Genomic DNA, 21,150 nt, shown 5'->3' on the forward strand with positions numbered 1-21,150 from the left:
CCTGTACTCTCCCCGGACAGTTTATTAGGTACACATGCACACTCTAATGAGCTCCAAAGCAAGGAAATCCTGCCTTTTCAAAGATAATCCATGCCTGGGTGAAGCAGGCAAGGCTCTTTCTCTTGCTCTGTCTCTCGCACAATTTCTCTGTCTGTTTCTCTCTGGGGGGAAGCTGGCAGTCAAACAGCGAGATCATTCACACTCTAAAAGTACAGAGCGGCTAAACAAAGATGGAAAAAGAGCATCACCGTCGGTGCACGTTCGACTGAGTCCATGACTAAGCATTCCTTAACAGATACACAGCGTTTGTGAAAAGTCACTGGATGTCATGGTGCTTTATCAGACTCACATTGGACCATCGAGGTGAAAAATGCTCAAAACGTGAGTTGCTAGGCAACGACAGGACACTTGCACAAAGTCCCATGAGTGGCAGTGTTCATAAATATGTGACAAATAGGCTAAAGACTGATGCATTGTCCTTTACTCAGAGGTTGTTTAAATAAAAGCAGGGTAGTATCCGAGCTTAGATTTTCATTTTTAGTGAATGCAAAACACAGATCAGCTCAGGAAAATACATCGCATCCACAGTTTTCCCCCGACATTGTGGTTCATCGTGCATGCCCCCCGATTTATTGCAGATTTAAGCAATCATTCTTTACAGTATACATTGATACCTCAACGTACGAGTGTCGCTCGGCAGCTTTTGGGGTCTTGAGTTGTGAGCAAACATTTCAGTTACTAGCGCTAAATGGTGGCAGCGAACGTTACAAAAAGCAGAAGATAGTGAACCACTCGTCAATAAATGGGCCAAGTACATGCTTAATATTGCCATTCCCAGGTAAAGTTTCAATATATAACAGAGACAATTACACATTGTGGATTTAACCAACCCACACTACTTATGATAGTCCACACAATCCAAAACGCCATAGCTAGGCTAACGAAACTAGCTTTGATGTTACGGTAGTTATGACCCTTTAAGCAACAGATAGTTGAACACAAACAGTGCAACACGTACTGTATTTTGATACATTTGTTGCGTGCTTGTTTGGGTGTGTTCAATTGCATTTACAATGTGTTATAATGTGTTATGTAATTTGTTGTAAATTATAATTATTATTTGTTTGAATTTGATTATTGTATTGTATTATTAATTTTGTTTAAAGCATGTAGGATGTGTTAAACAGGTTTTTTTTATATGGTCTCTCTATTAGACTTTACTCGATCATGTTTTTTGGAGCCGATAACTGACCACCGATTAGCGAGTTTAAATAACCCGCTATGTATATATACTTTTTTCACAGCACTGTAGCTAGGGCAATCCGCTTCTTCCTTGACAATCGCACCATGTTGTTTGTGGTTCAGTGCAAATTCATACAGTATGCTGTATATGTGGTGCCTCCAAATGTTGTTTCCTGATAGGCACGCCAGGGATTGCAGTTTTTCCGTTGCGGCGAGTTGGTTCAGTGTGCGAGGGTCAATCTTGAGGCGTCGCCGGTATGTTTTTTGCGATTGTTCAATTCAGTCGCCATCGAGCGCGTCGCTTGGCGTGCGACGAGCCACAAAGTTCGTTTTCACACAGCTTCATCTCTCATTCAGACCCTTCCAGTCAATCATCTGCACCCTTTAAATATTAATGCGTCGTGAAGTCGCGGAATGCAATTTTAATTGGGAACAATATGAGCTTATTCTGGACAGCACTACGACTAGTGGTTAACACGTCTGCCTCACCATTCTGAGGTTCTCGGTTCAAATTGAAGTTCTGGCCTTCCAGTGGGGAGATGACATGTTCTAACCCCGCACTTGTGTTGGTTTTTCTCTGGGTACTCCAGCTTCCTTCAACATTCCAAAAATTGAACGACAAAATCACACACAAAATCTGCACCTGCAAGTGTAACTACTACAGATGACGGCCCGCCTCCCCTCATCCCCCATTGTCCATAGAAACACATTTAACCTTGAGGTTTATGTCTGAGCTGATGCATGTGTGCGCGTACGTGCGTGCATTCGTGACTGAAGATTTATAGTGTTTTTCCATGGACACATTCCAGGGTAAATAATTGGTGACATACTTTACTGTATATAAACATAATAGTCATTATGTTTTGCATGAATGCAAAAAAATTTTTTTTTTAATTTTATTTATCTAAATAGGTCATTCTTTCACATACCACTAGAGAGAGTCTGTGTACTACTAGTGGTACTCGTACCCTGCTTTGAGAATCACTGCTATCAATTTCCACTTTATTATCAGTGTTTTGTGTAAATTCTTATATTCTCCCATGGGAAGTTCCCAACGTTGAAAATTCAAAATAATAATCAACTAAAAATACAGTGGACCACTTGGACCCAGTAAATGATCCCCTTGCAGCTATCACAAACAAACAAGAAATAATGTAAATTTGCAGGAGGGAGGGGGAATTTATTAAGACACTGTAAATGATTTAATAACAAAGCTTAGTTCCTTTTCATTACTGTGCAAATTAGACAACCAGACTGTAAATGCTGTCTACAAGCTAAAGTGATGGCGTCGGCTTGAACGCGCTTCTAAAACATCGCTGAATATCATAGCAATCCGTGGATATTACGCAAGTATGCCCCCCGAGGGATGAATGAATACTTGACACTCTCAAGGCTCACACAGCTAATGAGGTAGGCATTATCTTGATGATATGCGCCGCAATACATCAAACCTGAGCATTACTATCTCTGGAAAGGCAGAATTTGTCATACGGATCTTTTTTTCCGTAGTGCGCAGGTGTACCTAATATTGCGGCCGGTCTATTTTCGAAACTGTTAGAGAGAGCTCTGAATTAATTGTCAGCCGCGCACAAGCACACAGCAGATGGGAGCGACAGTTGAGATGGATAAAATGGTCTTTGTCTTACACGCACCAACACACACGCAGACACACAAAAGAGGCAGTCACATCGTCTCAAGCAGTGCAGACAAAGCAACAAAAATTCTCATCACCAATTGTTCCACATAAGAGATGAATCACGTTGTTCATCCATTAGGAACAAATAGCTGAAATACAGTCTGATCTTATTGCCTTATGCAGATGGGTTGGCACCAATTGAGCAATTATTGACAGATTCACTTGTTGCTTCCTTCACTTTTTAATCGCACATTTACACAAATGGATCTCCAGTACTCATTTTACAGAGTTATCCGAGCCCAACGGCACATTATTTTTAGCCCAGAGCGCCCCAATTTCAAGAAATATGAGTGTGACTCTTGCATAAGAGCATCCTCCAATCAGTTTGGGCCATACTTGTAGGCTGATTTTCTGTTTTTTTGCACCAATGAGGAAGGGGGAGGAATAAAAGTGTTAACAATTTGCGTCCCGGTGCTAAAGGTCAGTCGTAAAGGTACGTAAGAGTGGTCAAGGTCACATACAATCCTCAATGTATTTTATAAAGTGGTGTTCAGTGACAAAAAAGGCATTTGACTTTAGTGCTCCAGTGGCGGTTCTGGGAGGGGATCAGTGCCCCTCTAACAGTGTGGTGTATTCAAATAAATGCTGTTAAAGCTACTGTTCCTCTCTCCTCCGCGCTCAGGGAGGTGGCCCAGATCGACCAGTTCCTGCAGGAGACTGCGGCGCGCGAGGCCAACGCCAAAGTTCGCCTGCAGCAGTTCATCGAGGAGCTGCTGGACCGCGCCGACCGCGCCGAGAAGCAGCTGCAAATCATCAGCAGCTGCGGCACCACGCCCAACGGAAGCCTGGGACGCTGCAGTCTCCAGGGCAAGGGCAACGGACGCCAGGTACGAAAAGAGGAGCATTAGGTACACCTGGGCAATTTGTATACATTAACCTGGATTTTCTATTTTTTATTTTGAAACCATGGTTACTTTTTTTCCCCAAGCATGTATCCCTTTAGATTTTGTTCAAATTCGTAATTAATGAGGTCATAAACGTGACCTTACCCAAAATGCTTTTAAGCAAACATGAAATAAGTCACACTGTTATCCTGTTTGAATACAATTAGTGCAGTGAATGTGAGTGAGAAGCTACCATGTTAAACCAATGCCATCTGGATCCAATTTGTGCATATTCAAAAATGTATTTCACAAAAATACATTGGTAACCTTACTAGAAGAAAAAAAATCCAAATTTCATCAGATAAAAAGGTTTAAAATTAGTATTATTACTAGACACAATCTACATTTTACCAGAAAAAGGTTGTAATTTAAATGAATACAATGATAATATTTTGCAATGTTCATGTTTTTTAAATATTACTTCAATAAATAATTTGAGAGGAAAAAAAAGTGTCTACGAAATTTGGAAGGAGATGAAATCCTTTAAAAAAGAGTATATTTTATCAGAATAATTTATAATATTATGAGACAAAGGTTTTAATTTTTATGTTATTATTATTATTATATTGAAGATGTAATACTACCAGAAAAAGGTGGACTTGATAGATAGATAGATAGATAGATAGATAGATAGATAGATAGATAGATAGATAGATAGATAGATAGATAGATAGATAGATAGATAGATGGATGGATGGATGGATGGATGGATGGATGTCCATTTGTTTCATCCAGTATTGATTAAAATGCAACAGCCGAGCATGTCACATAATTTCCATCATCATCCAGAAGAGAGATTGAGAGAGCGAGGCCACCTGCTCTATTGCACAGATGGATGCGTTTCCGTGGAAACCAGTTCTTGCTTCGCATTCAAGGTTGTGAGATGATTTTTCGATGTGATGTAACATGCTACGGATCTGCCATCGACTAAACAGCGTGTCCAGCTCGAGCGATCCCGCATTATTTGCCACTTCAGAGCCGCAACAGAAGCGTAAAATACTTGTCGGACAGCAGCAATTGCTTTCGACACAACAGCGCGGACGAAGTGAGTGTCTGGCGTTAACGCCGCTGTCCAGCCTTTTTTAAGGCGGAAAATTTACATGTCTACATCAGCCCCTCATTCCGTGGCTTTTATACACAAGAAAAAAGTGGGAAAATACCGACAGTGTAAACAAGGCTTCAGTTACAGCTCTGATATTACCTAAAAAGCCGGAAAATAGCCAAGTCTACTTCATCCCCTCATCCAGTGTCAATGTTGATTATGCATAAGCATAGGTAAGGGTCAGTACCGATGCTGGCGTTCAAAAGCAAGCTAAACGTTGCTCTTTACTTGCTTTTCTTCCTGTCCATATTGTTATGAGTGTGTGCAATAGCTATATGTCGAACTAGTTGGTATTTGTGAATTTATTTCATGAAACTCCGACTGTGTTAAACAGTGGCATTTTCCTGATGGTCACTGCTCACTAAGCAATTTGGTGATTTACCGTATGTATGAGTTAAAGTTGCTGAGTAAGTTGTCTTTTTTTCCTTGCAAAGTAAACAAGCCTGTTCTTATGTGAGTTCATGCTACCACATTGTAGTCAAATAGCCAATAATGCTAACTGTACCGGAGATGTGCAGGTGAGTAACTGCACTCCATCCTAAATTTAAACACTCAATGTAAAGTAGAAAAACTGAGTAATAGGATGGTTGACACCTTGTAACTGTGTGAAGGAAAGCCCGGCGAAGTCACACAGCCACACACAGCTGACTCTCTCGCTCTCGTACTGTCGTGGCATTGACAACAGCGCCCCCTATCTCCTTGGAGACTTAATGGAAACCACAAAAAATGTTAAATCTTTTCAAAGAAAATACAGTTTCTGGAATAGTGCTCATTTTTCAAAGAAAAAAATATTTGTAATAAATATTTGTAATTTTTTATTACAACAGTAAAATCTAAATTTTGCTTTAATAATGTCACAATATTATGTGAAAACGTTACCATTTTACTTTTACAAAAATAAAATAGTAATATTATGAGATTAATGTTTGTATTCTACAAGAATAAAGTGGTAATTCTTAATAGAATTAATTTTAACGAGATTTGCTTTGATTATCAGAATAAAGTTGTAATATGGTATGACAAAGTCGTAATTTTACAATTATAAAGGGGGGCGGGGAGGAAAGTTGACAACAATAATGCCATAATATCAACAAAAGTTTACATTTCAGAAGAAAAAAAGTTGTAATTCTCAGAGACAATTTTACAAGAATAAAGTGGTAATATGACAAGAAAAAGTTTAAATTTCACAAGGCTAAAACAGCAATATTGCGAGAACGAAGTAAGAAGTTTTGTGAGAACTACACTTTCTCATTTCATCAGTATGCACACTATACTGGGAGTATTTAAACTACACACACTGAAATTTCCTTTTTCCGCAAAGATAAACCCATCCATCCATCCGTTATCTGAGCTGCTTATCCTCGCAAGGGTCGTGGGAGCGCTTGAGCCTATCCCAGCTATCATCGCGCAGGAGGCGGGGTACACCCTGAACTGGTTGCCAACCAATCGCAGGGCACATATAAACAAACAAGCATTCGCACTCACATTCGCACCTACGGGCAATTTAGTGTCTTCAATTCACCTACCGTGCATGTTTTTGGGATGTGGGAGGAAACCGGAGAAAGTGCCCGGAGAAAACCCACGCAGGCACGGGGAGAACATGCAAACTCCACACAGGCTGAGCCCGGGGATTGAACCCCGGTCCTCAGAACTGTGATGCACCGTGCCGCGCAAAGATAAACATATTGATACATTGACCACTGGAGAAGAAGATTTAAGAACATACTGCATGTAAGACACCCAATATAAGTCTGGGCCATACTCGTAGGCTGATTTTCTGTTTTTTTGCACCAATGAGGAAGGGGGAGGAATAAAAGTGTTAATACCTTTGACCTGCTCTGCTGTGACTGCTGGCCGACCTGGAGTCAGCCGCATGGATCTTACATTGGGCGCGAGGCCATCGGCGGGCTGCGTTTTACATTTAGAGAGGGCTTTTTATGTTGTTGTTGTTGGCAGTTGGCAGCGGTTCACATTCGCGTACTTTACAGTAGATCCGAATCCAAAAGCTCCAGCAGCACAAAAACAGCTTCGGGCAAACGAGAGTGAAGGTCAGCTTGTGCTCACACCGTAAAAAAATCGTCTTCATGATGAAGCCTTCTTAACACTGCACTCTTAACACAGCACTCATGCTCCTGTAGCGCCATCTTCAGGTCAATTCTAATTTAAGGACTCAAGTTTATACTTATTAAGTAACAATGATTCTCTGTTGCTATTATGCAATTGTACATTTTTGTTTGCAATGCTGCTGTGATACATGGACTCATCACAGCCTGCAATACATTATGTGATAAAACTGCAAATGAGGCTGCTGTTCATTACTATGCGGCAGTATGTTTTCATCTTTAGTATTATTTAAAGCATTCTAGCCACTGGGGAAGCAATTAACGACACAGCAGGAGAATAAAAGGTGTCTCCCGCCCACACACAGCCCTGCATGCATGAGCAGAGGTTGCGACTAAATGCACTTTTCTGTGTTATTAAAATAACGTTTTTTTGGGACTTTTTGTGTTTTTTGAATAATCGACGTCTTGATGCTTGTCTGCAGAGAAACTCCAGCATCTCTGGAAGCACAAGAGGCATCTACCAAGCATCCGAAAGACGTTCCTCCCCCAGTACGGGGTAAGGTGCAGCTTTTTCATAATTATAAGGGGAGTTTGCAAATTGAGAAAATTAAATCACTTTTTTGTCACATTTGTTAAAACACAGGCCGCACAAACCATCATAGGAAGTAGGGCCAGCTGATTCTGCCATTCCCCGGAATTTTTTGGCGATGCTCTTTTTAACTACAGTACTGTAATTGCAAAAAATCAAGCTAAACGTTAGCTCTTTACTTGCCTTTGTTCCTGTCCATATTGTTATGTGTGTGTGCGTTAGCTGTACTTCAAGCCAGTTGGTATTTGTGAATTCATTTGATGAAACTCTGACTGTGGCTTGTGTGTTAAACAATTGCATTTTGGTCATGTTCACTCTCACTAAGCAACTTTACCATCTGCATACCATATGTATGAGTTAAAGTTGCTCAGTCCTTACGACTTGTCAGTAGTACATAAATATGATCTGTGAAAAATCAGCGGTCTCTGGCCCCATCAGGTACCTCAATTTTTTTATCTACAAATAACCACAGCACCCGAGGAAAAACAACCAATGAGCTACAGAAGGCGTGACTTTAACAGGCCAGCGCGGGGCCGCGGGGGTGTGACCGGTAATATGACTTTATTCATGTCAAATTACATATTAATTATTGTTAAACAATAAATTTCTTGTATTTGGACTCAATAAGTGTAATTATAACTTTCATGTTGTAATTCTTTAACTTTAGTGTAGTTTTTCTTCTTCTTTATGTGGCCCTGTAGATAATATTCCCCCCCCCTGTATCGTATTAGTTTCGTGCCCGTTTTAAGGCGATAGTAAAAAAAATACCAAGTGAAACCCAATCTGTCATTTACAAGGAGAGGCTACGCACGATCTGTCTCAATAACATTTTTTTTCTTCTTCTGTTAGCTAAGAGTCGGACTGCACAAACTGATATCTTGGGAATATACCGTGTTGTTTCACACACTGACATCCAGTCTCCGCGTGAGGTCTGACTGAGCTGCCAGGTGGGGCGCAAATGTTTCCTGTCGGGACGTCACACACTTCCCGGCCACGAGTTAGTCACGGCGACACACGCGGTGGTCCGACAGCCTTCTGTGCCAGTGATGAGCTCCTCGTCTTGGATTTACTGCGCAACTGTTCTGTGACCTCAGCAGATATTTATACAACCGACATAAGCCTATCTTGCGTCAAATTAACACCACGAGTGATTGCTATTTTTTGCTTTTTGTACCCCGTCAATTATGAGCAGTGCATAGTTACGTTTATGTATTTCCTCAAATTGTGGCCATCCCTCAGTCGTGACCCGATTAGTTGCTATGAAAAAAAACCCAAAAAAACAGTAATGTGATAATATGTCAGTTCACAAATGCTATTTTTCTTGCAACATTAAAAGAGGCAAATTGTGTGTGCCCCGCAGATTGTGGGTATCGAAAGCAGAATTTGCAGTTTCACCAAATTCCCTCTGCCAGGTGAAACTCACGCAGCCACTCAATCCCAAAACAGAATTTCCTGCCTTTCTTCGCTACGATCGTTTCCTCGCAAAACGAGACGGACTCATTATCAGGATTTGTCTCCTCTGGCGCGCTAGGTTTGTCGGGGCGAAAGTAAGCACTGACCATTCGCCATTCCTCCTTGTTGGCAATAGTTATGTGAAAGCAGTATAGTCGCACTGTAACCCCAAGACCCAACTCTTTGCATACATTATCCAATCACAATGGTCACCCCCCTCCGCCCTCCTTTCCCGTTAGCCAGGACTTTTTTGCCATCTTGGGTTGGTGAGTAGGTGAGTTTTTCAACAAATACCTGAGTTTGTGAATTGCAAACTGCAAGACTGAGGGTCACTGATCAAGCAATTGAAAAGTCAATTTTCCATAATATGTCCCCTTTAAAGAGTTAACTGATGATCCCATTTGAGCTCTGATGCTAACTAAAAACCGCAGCACCATAACAGTCTCTCCGGAGAATTAAAGTGTGCCTGAATAATCATGATCCTCCAACATTCAGAGAATTCAAACTATTTATCTCGTCATTTGTCACTTTAGCGCTGCATCGGGTCGGATCAAGTCGGTCTCGCAGGGTTCTGGCGGATACGACAGCGACAGTGTGGAGATGCACCCCATGGAGGAGTGCCCCGAGGCTCAGTACTACCACATGCAGTGCCGCCTGAACGAGGCGGCTTACGAGCGCTCGCCCGGATGCGGCGGAGGGGGGAGGAACTGGGGTCTCCGCAAACAGGCTATCCAGAACTGGCAACGGCGGCCTTACAGGAACAGCACCGAGGGAGAGGAGGGAGACGTGTCCGACGTAGGCTCTCGGACGACCGAGTCCGAAGTGGACATGTGGGAGCAGGAGAGGAGGGCGGTGGCGGAGGTGCAGCAGTCCGGCGCCCCCTATCCTTACCACGGCAGGGCCGGATATCGAACTAACGCAGGTAAAGGCTCTCTAAGGTCTAAACCAGGGGTTTCAAACTCATTTTTGTCGCAGGCCACATTGTAGTTTTGGCTTCCCTCAGAGGGCCGTTATGACTGTGAACCTATATAAATGAATTATCACCTCATGAAATAACATAGACACAACAAATTGATGGATAATTTGAAATCAGAAGCCAAAAAAAGTGTTCAACTATTATTAAATTTCTTTTAAAAGGGCAATTTGTTCCCCCCAAAAAATGTTAAGTTATTACAAGTGAAGACAATTTGCAGTTTTAGTATTTTCAAAAGAAACATGAAGTCTGTCGGCATGATTTGCTTTTGCAGGCCACATAAAATGCCGTGGCGGGCCGGATCTGGCCCCCGGGCCACGAGTTTGACACCTGTGGTCTACGCTTTAATAGTACCTCCAAGAAAAGGAAATCATTATTTGTGCGGTGATTCCCAACCATTGTGCCGTGGGATATTACCCAAGATCACCTAACTGCTCCAAAAAAATGGTACTGTATCTTCGTTCATCTATCTATGCCAGCGACATATCGTGACAGGCCATCTTTAAACATGGTAGAGGTAAATAATGCTACTTAAAACTGATTATTTGCATTCCTATTTATGATTTATTAGTGGTGGATAATGAATAATTAGTAATGACTGAGCAAAAGTATTTTTTTAAGCCAGTGATCAATTTTAATGACTATCATTTACTGTCAAAGTCAACTGGGATCGCCTCCAGCAGACTTTTGACAATGAGAACACATTTTCATTACAAATTCCTCAAATCCACCTGATTTCTTTTTTTTGGGGGGGGTTATGACTTCCTGTTTGGCATCCTAATTACATTTGACATTTAGAGATCCCTCCCCCCCATCCCCCACCCTAACACATCTCCACTGAGAGATAGATTCAATCACATTGAGTTGAGTTTAAGACTCCTTTCAATGCGATATCGAGACTCAAAATGGCTACCATATTGAAAGGAACCCTATACGAGAAAGTTGTATGACACCGCGTCATACTCGACATGTTACTGGCGTTCCACTGACGTCGTTCTCTTTGCTGGGAGACAGCTCTGTCAGATGTTATCTAGATTCTCGTAAGCACCTTTCTTTCCGTAGCATATAACATGCAGTTTTTATTTAGCTCATTTGGCAGTCGTGAGTGTAGGTGGTGTGTGTGTGTGTGTGTGTATGTGTGTGTGTGTGTGTGAGGAAGCGAGAGTGTCAGCGGTGGTTCACAGGCCTGATGGTTCGGAGCAGACGGCCTCGGAGGCCAAAGATGAAGATGAGTCACCTCCGACCGATCGGCCATCGACGCCGAAGTTTATTTTCGCTCGTCTCCCTTCACGAGCTGCACGTACACAAAGTTGTTAGAATCACTCTGCAAATGAATACCTTCACACCTATATTTACATCCTCGGTGTCTGTACATGCAGATCAATCTGGTACAAACAGCACACTGGCCAATTTCATGACGAAAATAAAATATGTAAATTATGTGATTATAGGCCTGGACTAAAAATATGAAGTGTGTCAGAAAGGTTTCAGGAATAGTGTCACAAAAGATCAAATTCAGCAGGGGATCAATTAATTCTTTCCCCACTGTTTTTTTTATAATTTATTTTGTCCATAGGTCGATGTGAAGTCGTTTACAGCAAACCGTGTCGCCATGAGAAGAGCCCGTCCAAATCCAACGAGGTGATCAGTCCGGAGATCCTGAAGATGCGCGCCGGTTTGTTTTGCATCTTCACCTACTTGGATACCAAAACGCTGCTGAGAGCTGCGGAGGTCTGCCGAGACTGGAAGTTTGTGGCCCGCCACCCGGCCGTGTGGACCAGAGTCTTGCTGGAGAGCACGCGCATTTCCTCCAAGGTCGGTTGTCTATTTAAACCTTGAGAGTTCAAATGGGTTAACGACACAGGATTTGGACTTATGAATTTGGACATGAAAGACACACCGTTATTCAACATCAATGGCCACACACACTTTATCATTTCAGTAGCGAGGCACCATTGCAGGAAGCAATAAAAGGTCTTGATTGTTTTGCTTACAAACATTATAATCTAAGAAAAGCGACTAATGTGCCACGGTGCGGGTTGTGTGTGTTCCTGCGTTGTAAACATACTCTGGACCCATTCTATGTATCTTGCAGCAAGCGTGACGTATGTTCTTCTGGGCTCCCTAAGCCTGTTTTAAGATGTTCAAAGATACCCCATTTGGGGTTTACTGTAAAACTAAACGCACAACAAAAATAATTATAGACATTGTATATTTACATACAAGACTTGGTTTTAGAGCTCGCTAGCTTAATGCTAACACTGAATGGAAAACCCCATTGACGGGCGAGCTAAAATTAGTATTCACAAGTGGGTTTTACCTTTAAACAACGAATATTCACGCACAAACTCCGTGGAAACACATATAACAATACTCACTTCCTAATCTGTGGGGAAAAAAAGTTTAATAAAGTTTAGCGTAACAGCGGGAAAATTTGCATGCGCTGTTTCACAGAATGCATTGTTATTCTTAAAATGAGTGCGTCACGTTTTGACTGCTCCTGACAAATGACAAATGCCAGCTAATCTATGCAATGCGTACGCTGCGTGAAATGTGCAATGACGTCATCAATTCAAATAAAATCTCTAAGAGAATTGCTAGAAAATTAGGCTAACGTCCAAGGTATCGTTCACTTTGGAACCGGTTCCCACTGATTCTCGATTCTTGACACCCATCCCTCCTTGTCAGTCAAGATAGATCCCAACTCATTGTGTTTTTGTTTTTTTGTCTTTTTTCTTTCTGTTTGTCAGTTGCTGGGAACGTTGTCTCAGTGGTGCACTCAGACGCACTCGCTCATCCTGCAGAACCTCAAACCGCGACAGCGCGGAAAGAAGGAAACCAAAGAGGAGTACCTCAAAAGCACACGGTGAGCTGTAGAAAAACAGAAACGAACGAGTTAGAATTTCAAAGCTGCACACTGTGAGGGGACTTTCTTTCACCATCAACGGAATGAAAATTGTGAGCATTTGTGTTGCTGTGCCTGCTAACCTGATGTCTCCGTGTCAGTGGGTGTCTGGAGGAGGGTCTGGAGGCGCTGCTGAAGGCCACGGGAAGTAACCTGCTCATCCTCAAGATCTCGCATTGTCCCAACCTGCTGACCGACCGCTCCCTCTGGCTGGCCAGCTGCTATTGCCGAGCTCTGCAAGCCGTCACTTACCGGTACGCCGTCATGCACTTCATTAGGTACATCAACGCAGCAGGTGAGGTCCAGTACGAGAGCTGTGCCAAAAATGTACAACATGTACACGAATTGATGACGTGTCCCCTCCATGAGGGAAAATATGACGCGTTTGCTGTTTTTATGGCGGCTCAGGTGCACGTGGCACTTGCTTCTTTTGTCAAAAACAAAATTTGTGAGGTGCGGAGGGTAATGTGTTTATACGCAATCTTGGAGTACAGCCATATAAGAAATAGAATGAATTATATTTTTAGGTTGGCGTCTGTGCTCGGTCCAGAGTTTGTTGCGAGGAAGAGATCCTGTTTCGTGCTGTGCGATCTTCACGACAAGGGTGGACCTTTTTAGTAGCGAGATCGCATTTTCTTTCAAATGTAAAATATGTATTGCTGTGTGTTCCAGGAGTGCCACAGACCCAGTTGGCCAGGAGGTTATCTGGGCCCTCGGAGCAGGCTGTAGAGACATTATCTCCCTGCAGGTGGCGCCACTACACCCATGGTATTTAACGACACTGAACAACTGGGGGACACTGTAACCAGGTTACGACATTATGAAATGAACGAGGTTACATTGTTCTCGTTTCGTCACTTTCAGCCAACAGCCGGCTCGTTTTAGCAACAGATGCCTGCAGACCATCGGGAGGTGCTGGCCGCATCTCCGTGCGCTCGGCGTGGGGGGAGCGGGTTGCGGCATTCAGGGGCTGGCCTCACTGGGTAAACGATGCTTCTACAATCAACTCACTTGTGTGGTAGACATTTCAGCTACAGCAAACGTCCCTTTATCGCTCAAGGCCTGCTGGCCAAATCTGGCCTTTCACGTCATTTTATATACAAATAGTAGTAGCTATCATTAAAAAAAAAAAAAAACTGTGGCAAAAGTACTCACGCTCTGTAGTTCGGTTGACTTGACCTCTCTTTTTTTTTTTTTTTTTTTTAACATCATGTAATCATCTGTGAAGGCTGAAAAAAGCCTATTTGGACAAAGTAAGGAGTAAAAATTACAAATATCTGTTTTCGAAAGTGGCATTTAAACAAAGCAATAAGAAATGCAATTATTAGTCGTTTTATAGCTCCATAATTGACACTGTTCCAACTGTTACTGTTGCACCTGTCTGCATTTTTCTTTTCCTAACAAGACAATCATACTTTTATGTGGTTTCATCGTTATAAGCAGCCCCCTGAGGGGATCCCTAACTACGATGTGTAAACCTTGCTGACACCCCTGAGCTACAGTATGGGAACACGCTTAACACATTCACTGCCATTGACGGCTTTAGATGTCAAATATCCATGTTAACTGGGAAGGCTGGCAGTGAACCAATGCCTGTGCAATTTCACACGCACACCATGAAGTCGACAGGAATGAAAATTGATGGTAGACGTCGAAATCGGTGTTCCTCTGTGTCAACAGCAAGGAACTGCATGCGCCTCCAAGTGCTGGAGTTGGACCACGTGAGCGAAATCAACCAGGAGGTGGCAGCAGAGGTCTGCAGGGAGGGTCTGAAGGGCCTGGAAATGCTGGTGCTCACCTCCACGCCAGTCACCCCCAAAGCTCTCCTCCACTTCAACAGTGAGTAGGAAAGCAAGTGTGCAAATTCGGAGAATCATCTGTTGCCATCAATCCATCCATTTTCTATAGCACTTGCCCTCATTAAGATGACAATCAGATGTAATATGGTATTAAGCAACATCATTTGTTTTCTGTGGTTTACATTAACCATGAACAAGAACCTTTTAATTGTTCCCAAGGGCACACCCTGAACTGGTTGCCAGCCAATCGCAGGGCACACATAAAGAAACAACCACTCGCACTCCCATTCACACCTATGGGCAATTTAGAGTCTTCAATGAACCTACCATGCATGTTTTTGGGATGTGGGAGGAAACCGGAGTGCCCGGAGAAAACCCATGCAGGCACGGGGATAACATGCAAACTCCACACAGGCGGGGCTGGGGATTGAACCCCGCTCCTCAGAACTGTGAGGCAGACGCTCTAACCAGTCTTACACCGTTTCACCTCTTGTTTCTTAAATTTGTTGTCGTTTTTTTCTTGTTTTCCGAAAACGTGCAAATAAGACTTGGGCAACTTTGCTTTTGGGCTAATGGTATACTGCACACAGAAGTGAATGTGAACTGCAGCAAGAGTGGTCAGCAGCATAGTATGAAGCGAAAATAACAATACACGTGTCAGTTCATAGTCTACATAGTAGTGTTAATTATGAGTCAATACTAAGAACTTTTCATGAACAGTCCTTCCATTGCGTGCAGGTGTGTGCCGCAACCTGAAGTCCATCGTGGTGCAGATTGGTATTGAAGACTACTTTGAGGACCCCAACAGCCCCGAAGCAAGGAAGCTGTTTGATGAGATGGTGAACAAGCTCCAGGTAACCATCAACTCAAGCCATTCAGTCGTGTGTTTTTGAATGGATTGGAAAATGGTGCCGATGTCTCGTGGGGTACATTCTGGTTGTCCACAATTATGCCCTAGTAGTCTTAAAGGGGAAATAAACTCAATTATGGGGGGCACGAATATGTTGTAATTGCCCCCACTCGTCGAAACACGGGACAATTATACAGATTAATTTGTCAGTTTTCATCCATCTCAGGAGGCCGCCATGTTTGGTGATATCGCCCTCTGCTGACAACCAATCAGAGACTTTGGCATTGGGCCCCACTATAAGAACTTGAACGCTTTTTTTTTTTTTTTTTGTATCACTGGTTAACTGGTGCAATTGAAAGTTGCCGACTAGCTATTATTACTAGGCCCAAGGCAGTTAGCTCGTGAGCTAGCTGGTGGCTAACACCACTGGTCGCGGTGTGGAAAGCCCCGCCAAGACCCGGTGGGATATCCTCCAAGCACCGGAGGCATTAATCGCATATATTTTCACCGCTCCAACGTGTAGAGATGTATAAACATAAGAAAGATGTGTGTTATTTGATTGACAGTTGAGCGGGGCGTGGTTTCAGCATGTTAAGCACGCCCACAGCGTTTTAAATCTTCCATTTATTGACCGTGCGCAACGCCCAACTGCACAACTGTACTGTACACAAACACGATGACGGACCATTGGTGTCGCATCTATTTTTGCGCTCCCGACTACACGCCGTCCGGGAATGCGGTGCGCTCCCTGAAGTCTTCGACAAATAAGCTGATTCAGTTACTCCTGATGCTTCTTTCTTCTCTCTTTATTTAAAATGCTCCTTCTCCATTGCAGGCGTTGAAGAAAAGACCCGGCTTCTCCAAAATCCTCCACGTGAAAGGCGACAATCTGTGCTAACACCATTTCCCGCAGCATGTATTGAGAGCCGCCGTCGTTGCCTCCCACCACGGTGGCGCCCTTCAAGTTAGAAAAGACGCCGCTCCGTGTGTGTGTGTGTTTGTGTGTGTGTGTGTGTGTGTGTCTTCTGCAACAAACCTAACACTGGGCTGCCTTGATGAACCCATTCATGCTTAAGGAGAGGCACTCGTTGCTTGTTGTGGGGGATTCATGTGCTGCACTGCTGTGTTGGTTGTGACTTGACACGGTCTCATGATGACAAACACACACACAGACACAAAAGAATAACAATAAGGTCAGATTCTTGGCTTTTCGGATCATGTTGCATCTCGGAGTGGGATCTCATTCTTCTTGAAAGGGCGAATTGTACCTGACCACGCGCACACTGCTTGACGTGGACCCGAGGGTCACGTGAAACTGTCCACAGGAGACAAAATTCTTGAGACTGAATGGAAACTTCCAGCTTCAACTTCCTGCACAAGAAGCGTGTTGCATCTACTTGCTGGCCTGGCAGTGATGCGTTTCCTCTACCATCCATGCTGACATGATGCATATTCTTTCCTGATGGTTAAAAAAAAACAAAAAAAAACAGCACGCAGGATTCATTTTAATCTCCAAAGCGGTGCCATTCGTGTCTGTCCTCATTTCGGTGAGATTTATTTAATTATAATTTTTTTTTTAATCCGACGTGCCATTGATGTGGGAATATTTCATATCCTTCTAATCACAACGAGAGAGATTGATCACATCCTACTGCAGGTGTCAAAGTGTTAGAGTGTTAATTCATCCTTGTGGCGCCTTCTGCTGGACTTTTCAACCACGTTCACAGTCTGATGGGAGGAATCATTTCTGTTGAACAAGAATTCAGAGGGTCCTCGCTTTACATACGAGATTTCGGGATTACAAACGAGGGCAGCGCCGTAAGAATGTGATCACGCTACGCATGAAGGAACGCTCAGTTACCGCCGTGCTTACCGTTTTATCGGATTGTTTTATATTTATGGCCCGGAAGGGTTTTTCATACAGATATTTACATGAACTAGTGCTTTAGCGTAGGTTCGTGATAGACGGCGTCCCGTTCCGACTCGCGTACAAATTGTGTGATTACGTCACCGGCGTAGGAACGGAATTCCGTCGTAAATGGAGGACCCCCCGATATGTAATTCCTGAAGAAATTCCGTGAATGCTGAGAGATGCCAAAGAATTGGGGACCCAAATGCAAGTTCATGCATTACAGCATAACATAGCAATGCTTACGAGGGATGGGCATTTCATTGCATTTCCTTAATTGATTGATTCCTTGTTCAAATTTGACAAACTAAAGGGGAGTTTCCGATTTAAAAAAAAAAAAAAAAAAAATCACTTTTTGTCGTGTTTGTTAAATTACGTGAGTGAAATAATTCATTGTTTCTTTCGTATTATTTATATATTATAAAGGGATGAGAGCAGCTCTCCCAGATGGTTCTGAACTCCTGTTTCTATGCCAGTGTCATGTTGAGCGGTTGCCTCGATTGCTTCAGAACACCATTAATCGACAATCGATTCCATATTTCTTGCAATCAATTAATTGACAACTCGGTACTACCGCGCACATATGCCACCTAGCGGCTGTGATCACTAATGACATGACATATTGGCAAGCAATTTCCTTGGATGTTTTGTACGTTCATTGATTTTTGTCCAGTACTTCGCTTATGTTTATTTGGGTAAAGAAAACTATGCGGGAGAAATTTACCCTCTAGCCCACCCGCGACTCTAATATATATATATAAAATAGATGGATTGGTATACTGTCTATTATATATTGTTAAAAAATAATAATAATTGAAGCACATTACTGTGAATGTTCACAAAGGGAGCACCTTTTTAAACTTACAGTATTTATTATTATTATTTTTTTTTCCTTCTGCTACAACCCGCAGCTCTCCAATGCGCAGCACTAGCTAGGCCTGGTTTTGCTTGACTCAGTTTTTAAACCACTGTAGTTATTTTTTTTTTTTGGGGGGGGGGGGGGCACGGCATAATGAACGCATCAGCCAGAACGAGAAAACAGAGCGCTGCAGAAAAGTGGAGACTGTGTTGTATACAGTAAAACTGCAGTGTGCAGCGCTAAAGTAATATTAGCATATGTGTTTTTTACGTCAAGTCGGCATTTGGAAGTACAAGGCGCCGTCAGGGACACATCGGAATTCAGGACTTCACTTGTGATTTCACCTGTGTGTGTGAGAGCGTTTCACTCGTGTGTGAACGAAAACAAATTCTGTCGTGTGACAACATATCGGTAGTGTGTATAAGAGGTAATCCTGAATGGAGCTAGCTCCATTTTTTTTTGGGGGGGGGGGGGGGGGGGTCATTTTGCGGCAGAGTGATCGAAAATGTGATGCCTGCTCTGTGATTTATTCGGCAATGATTATTTCTTCTGGATACTTGCTTTTACAGAAATGATGGTTTTTGTTTAATACAAAAAAATAGATTCATAATAATTAAATCATATTTATAATACTTAGGTGGCACAGTGGCTGTACTGGTTAGCGCACAGATCTCACAGTTCAGAGGTCGGGGGTTTGTATCCGGTTCTTCCCGTGCTTGCGGTCGTTTTTGCCGGTTACCTCCCACATTCCAAAAACATGCTTGTTGGATTAATTGAAGACTAAATTGTCCGCAGGTCTGAATGTAAGTGTTAATAGTCGTTTGTCTATATGTGCCCTGCGATTGGCTGGTGACTAGCCAAGGGTGTACCCCAAGTCAGCTCAAGCACACCGGCGCCCCTAATGAGGCTAAGTAGCAGGCACGTGCATGGAGATTTTTAGGGGCAGGTGCACAAGCCTAGAAAATAAAGAAATACAATCATACAATTAAGAAAAACAATAATATGGATTTAGCTTACATATTTATTTTTGTTAACACAATCAACACAGTCAGTAATACAATAATTAACAAAGGAGGTGAGGGTAGGCTACAGTGGATAATTGTATGTAAACACAACCCTGTTCAAATGACAGTAGGGGGTCAAGGGGGGACCACATGTACAATTCTCCAAAGGACTCAAATAATTTCAGGGTTTTTTTTGTTTTTTTGTTTTAATATTGATGAGTGAAGAAAAAAAAATGGGCTGCACCAAAAAAGGCACTTTTTTTTTGTTCAAGTTAAAAGGGCAGGTGCTTGAGCACCCGCTGGTGGTTATGTGTGCATGTGCCTGATAAGTAGAATACAAAATGGATAAAAATGTGTTTAATAAAAATAAAAAAAAAGTGTAGCGCAAACGTGATCTCAGTCCAAAAGTCTGTCAAATCTGTCGATATTTCATGAAAGATGAAACATAGAATTCACTTATCCTAACATGCAGATGTACTGGCACCCAAGCTAAAGTATTAATTACTTTCAGAGTCTTCTACCAATCTGAACCTGACTTTCCGGGATGGTTTTGTGAAGACTGGTTTCACGGGGGCGGCCTTCTTCCAAATTTGGAACTAAACCCTGATTTCGAGCCGTATTCATCTTTCACTTTTGCCTTTTCTCTATTCATTTCTGTCACTTAAAAATGACAAAAATGGAGTTCGCCCACTCTAGTTTTCAGTGTCTCAATTTATGTGCCTGAAGGCCCCTCATATGGAAGCCTGGTCGTACTTGTGCGGTGGAAAAGGGGAAATAGTAGTTGGTTGAGGACGTAGGCTAGCAATACTCAAATCCATCTGTACTGCAAATAAACTCTGGATTTACCCCTTAGAATCAGGTAACTGTGTACATGGCACTCCTCGTTGGTGCCATTTGTGTTGTTTTTTTTCAGGACGTAGAAGTACATCCGTCGTAAGGGCATTTGTGGCGCAAACTAAGGAGCGAAGGCTCTGCTGCTACGTGCGTCATACAATTGTGAATTTGCTCAAAGTGCAATATGAAGTCAGAGGAGCTCGCCTTGGAACAAAAGCTTCTGACAGCAACTCACATTCGCTTTTAGGCACACTAGTATGACACGGGATGACAATGGAAGGGGCACGTCGAGGAGGTGGAAACGTCTCTTCGCAGGCGGCACATTTAGTGCACGTTACTTTGTTTTGTTTTTAGCTCGCACGCCCGGTTTGTTACACGCAGAGGGGAGTGTTCCTTTTCAGAGCTTCGCCTTTCATCATTTTTAAGTAATCTTCAAACTTTCAGGGATTGTAAAAGTTTTTTTTTTTTTTTTTTCCTCTCCCCTGCTGGGCTCAGTTTGTTGAGGATCTTCAAATTGCTTCCTTCCAGTATTTCCTTAAATAGTTGGAATGGGTGTTTATTGACCAACGGTAGCGAGAACCAGGTGTTTATTCTAGGTAGTGACAAGGCCTTGATTTGTCCCAATGCATTGTTGTTGTTGTTTTAAGTTACAAATAGTAATATTAATATTTACATGAAATAATATAATTATATGAAAATGTAAACGTTTTTTATTTCAAGTAGTTTTTTAAATATATATATATATATGTAGTATATTGTGCTAATTTAAAGTCAGCTGTGATAGGCTCCAGCTCTCCCGCGACCCTCGTGAGGATAAGCGGAATAATAAAATAGATGAATGAATTTTAATAATTGGTAGATGATTAATATTATCTCGCCTCTCGCCCAAATTAGCTGAGATAGGCCCACCTGAGATCCTCATGAAGACTATAGCGCTATAGAAAATGGGTGGATGGATAGACTCCTAAAATTATATAATTACATGTAAT

The 21,150-nt window shown here is 42.5% G+C and overlaps 1 protein-coding gene across 1 annotated transcript in view; it reads left to right on the forward strand.

Annotated features, from left to right (window-relative positions):
* fbxo41 (F-box protein 41) overlaps positions 1-18,381 on the forward strand; it is a 34,251-nt gene extending 15,870 nt beyond the window's left edge. The window contains exons 4-14 of the mRNA XM_061679789.1: positions 3,561-3,765; positions 7,470-7,543; positions 9,562-9,950; positions 11,578-11,816; positions 12,752-12,867; positions 13,008-13,160; positions 13,579-13,674; positions 13,771-13,889; positions 14,587-14,745; positions 15,444-15,559; positions 16,391-18,381. Coding sequence (XP_061535773.1) covers positions 3,561-3,765; positions 7,470-7,543; positions 9,562-9,950; positions 11,578-11,816; positions 12,752-12,867; positions 13,008-13,160; positions 13,579-13,674; positions 13,771-13,889; positions 14,587-14,745; positions 15,444-15,559; positions 16,391-16,453 — 1,729 coding nt within the window. The 3' untranslated portion in view covers positions 16,454-18,381. The remainder of the gene's footprint in view (positions 1-3,560; positions 3,766-7,469; positions 7,544-9,561; positions 9,951-11,577; positions 11,817-12,751; positions 12,868-13,007; positions 13,161-13,578; positions 13,675-13,770; positions 13,890-14,586; positions 14,746-15,443; positions 15,560-16,390) is intronic.
* The last annotated feature ends 2,769 nt before the right edge of the window (positions 18,382-21,150 follow it).

Source organism: Phycodurus eques, chromosome 6, assembly GCF_024500275.1.
Source record: "Phycodurus eques isolate BA_2022a chromosome 6, UOR_Pequ_1.1, whole genome shotgun sequence".
NCBI lineage: Eukaryota > Metazoa > Chordata > Actinopteri > Syngnathiformes > Syngnathidae > Phycodurus > Phycodurus eques.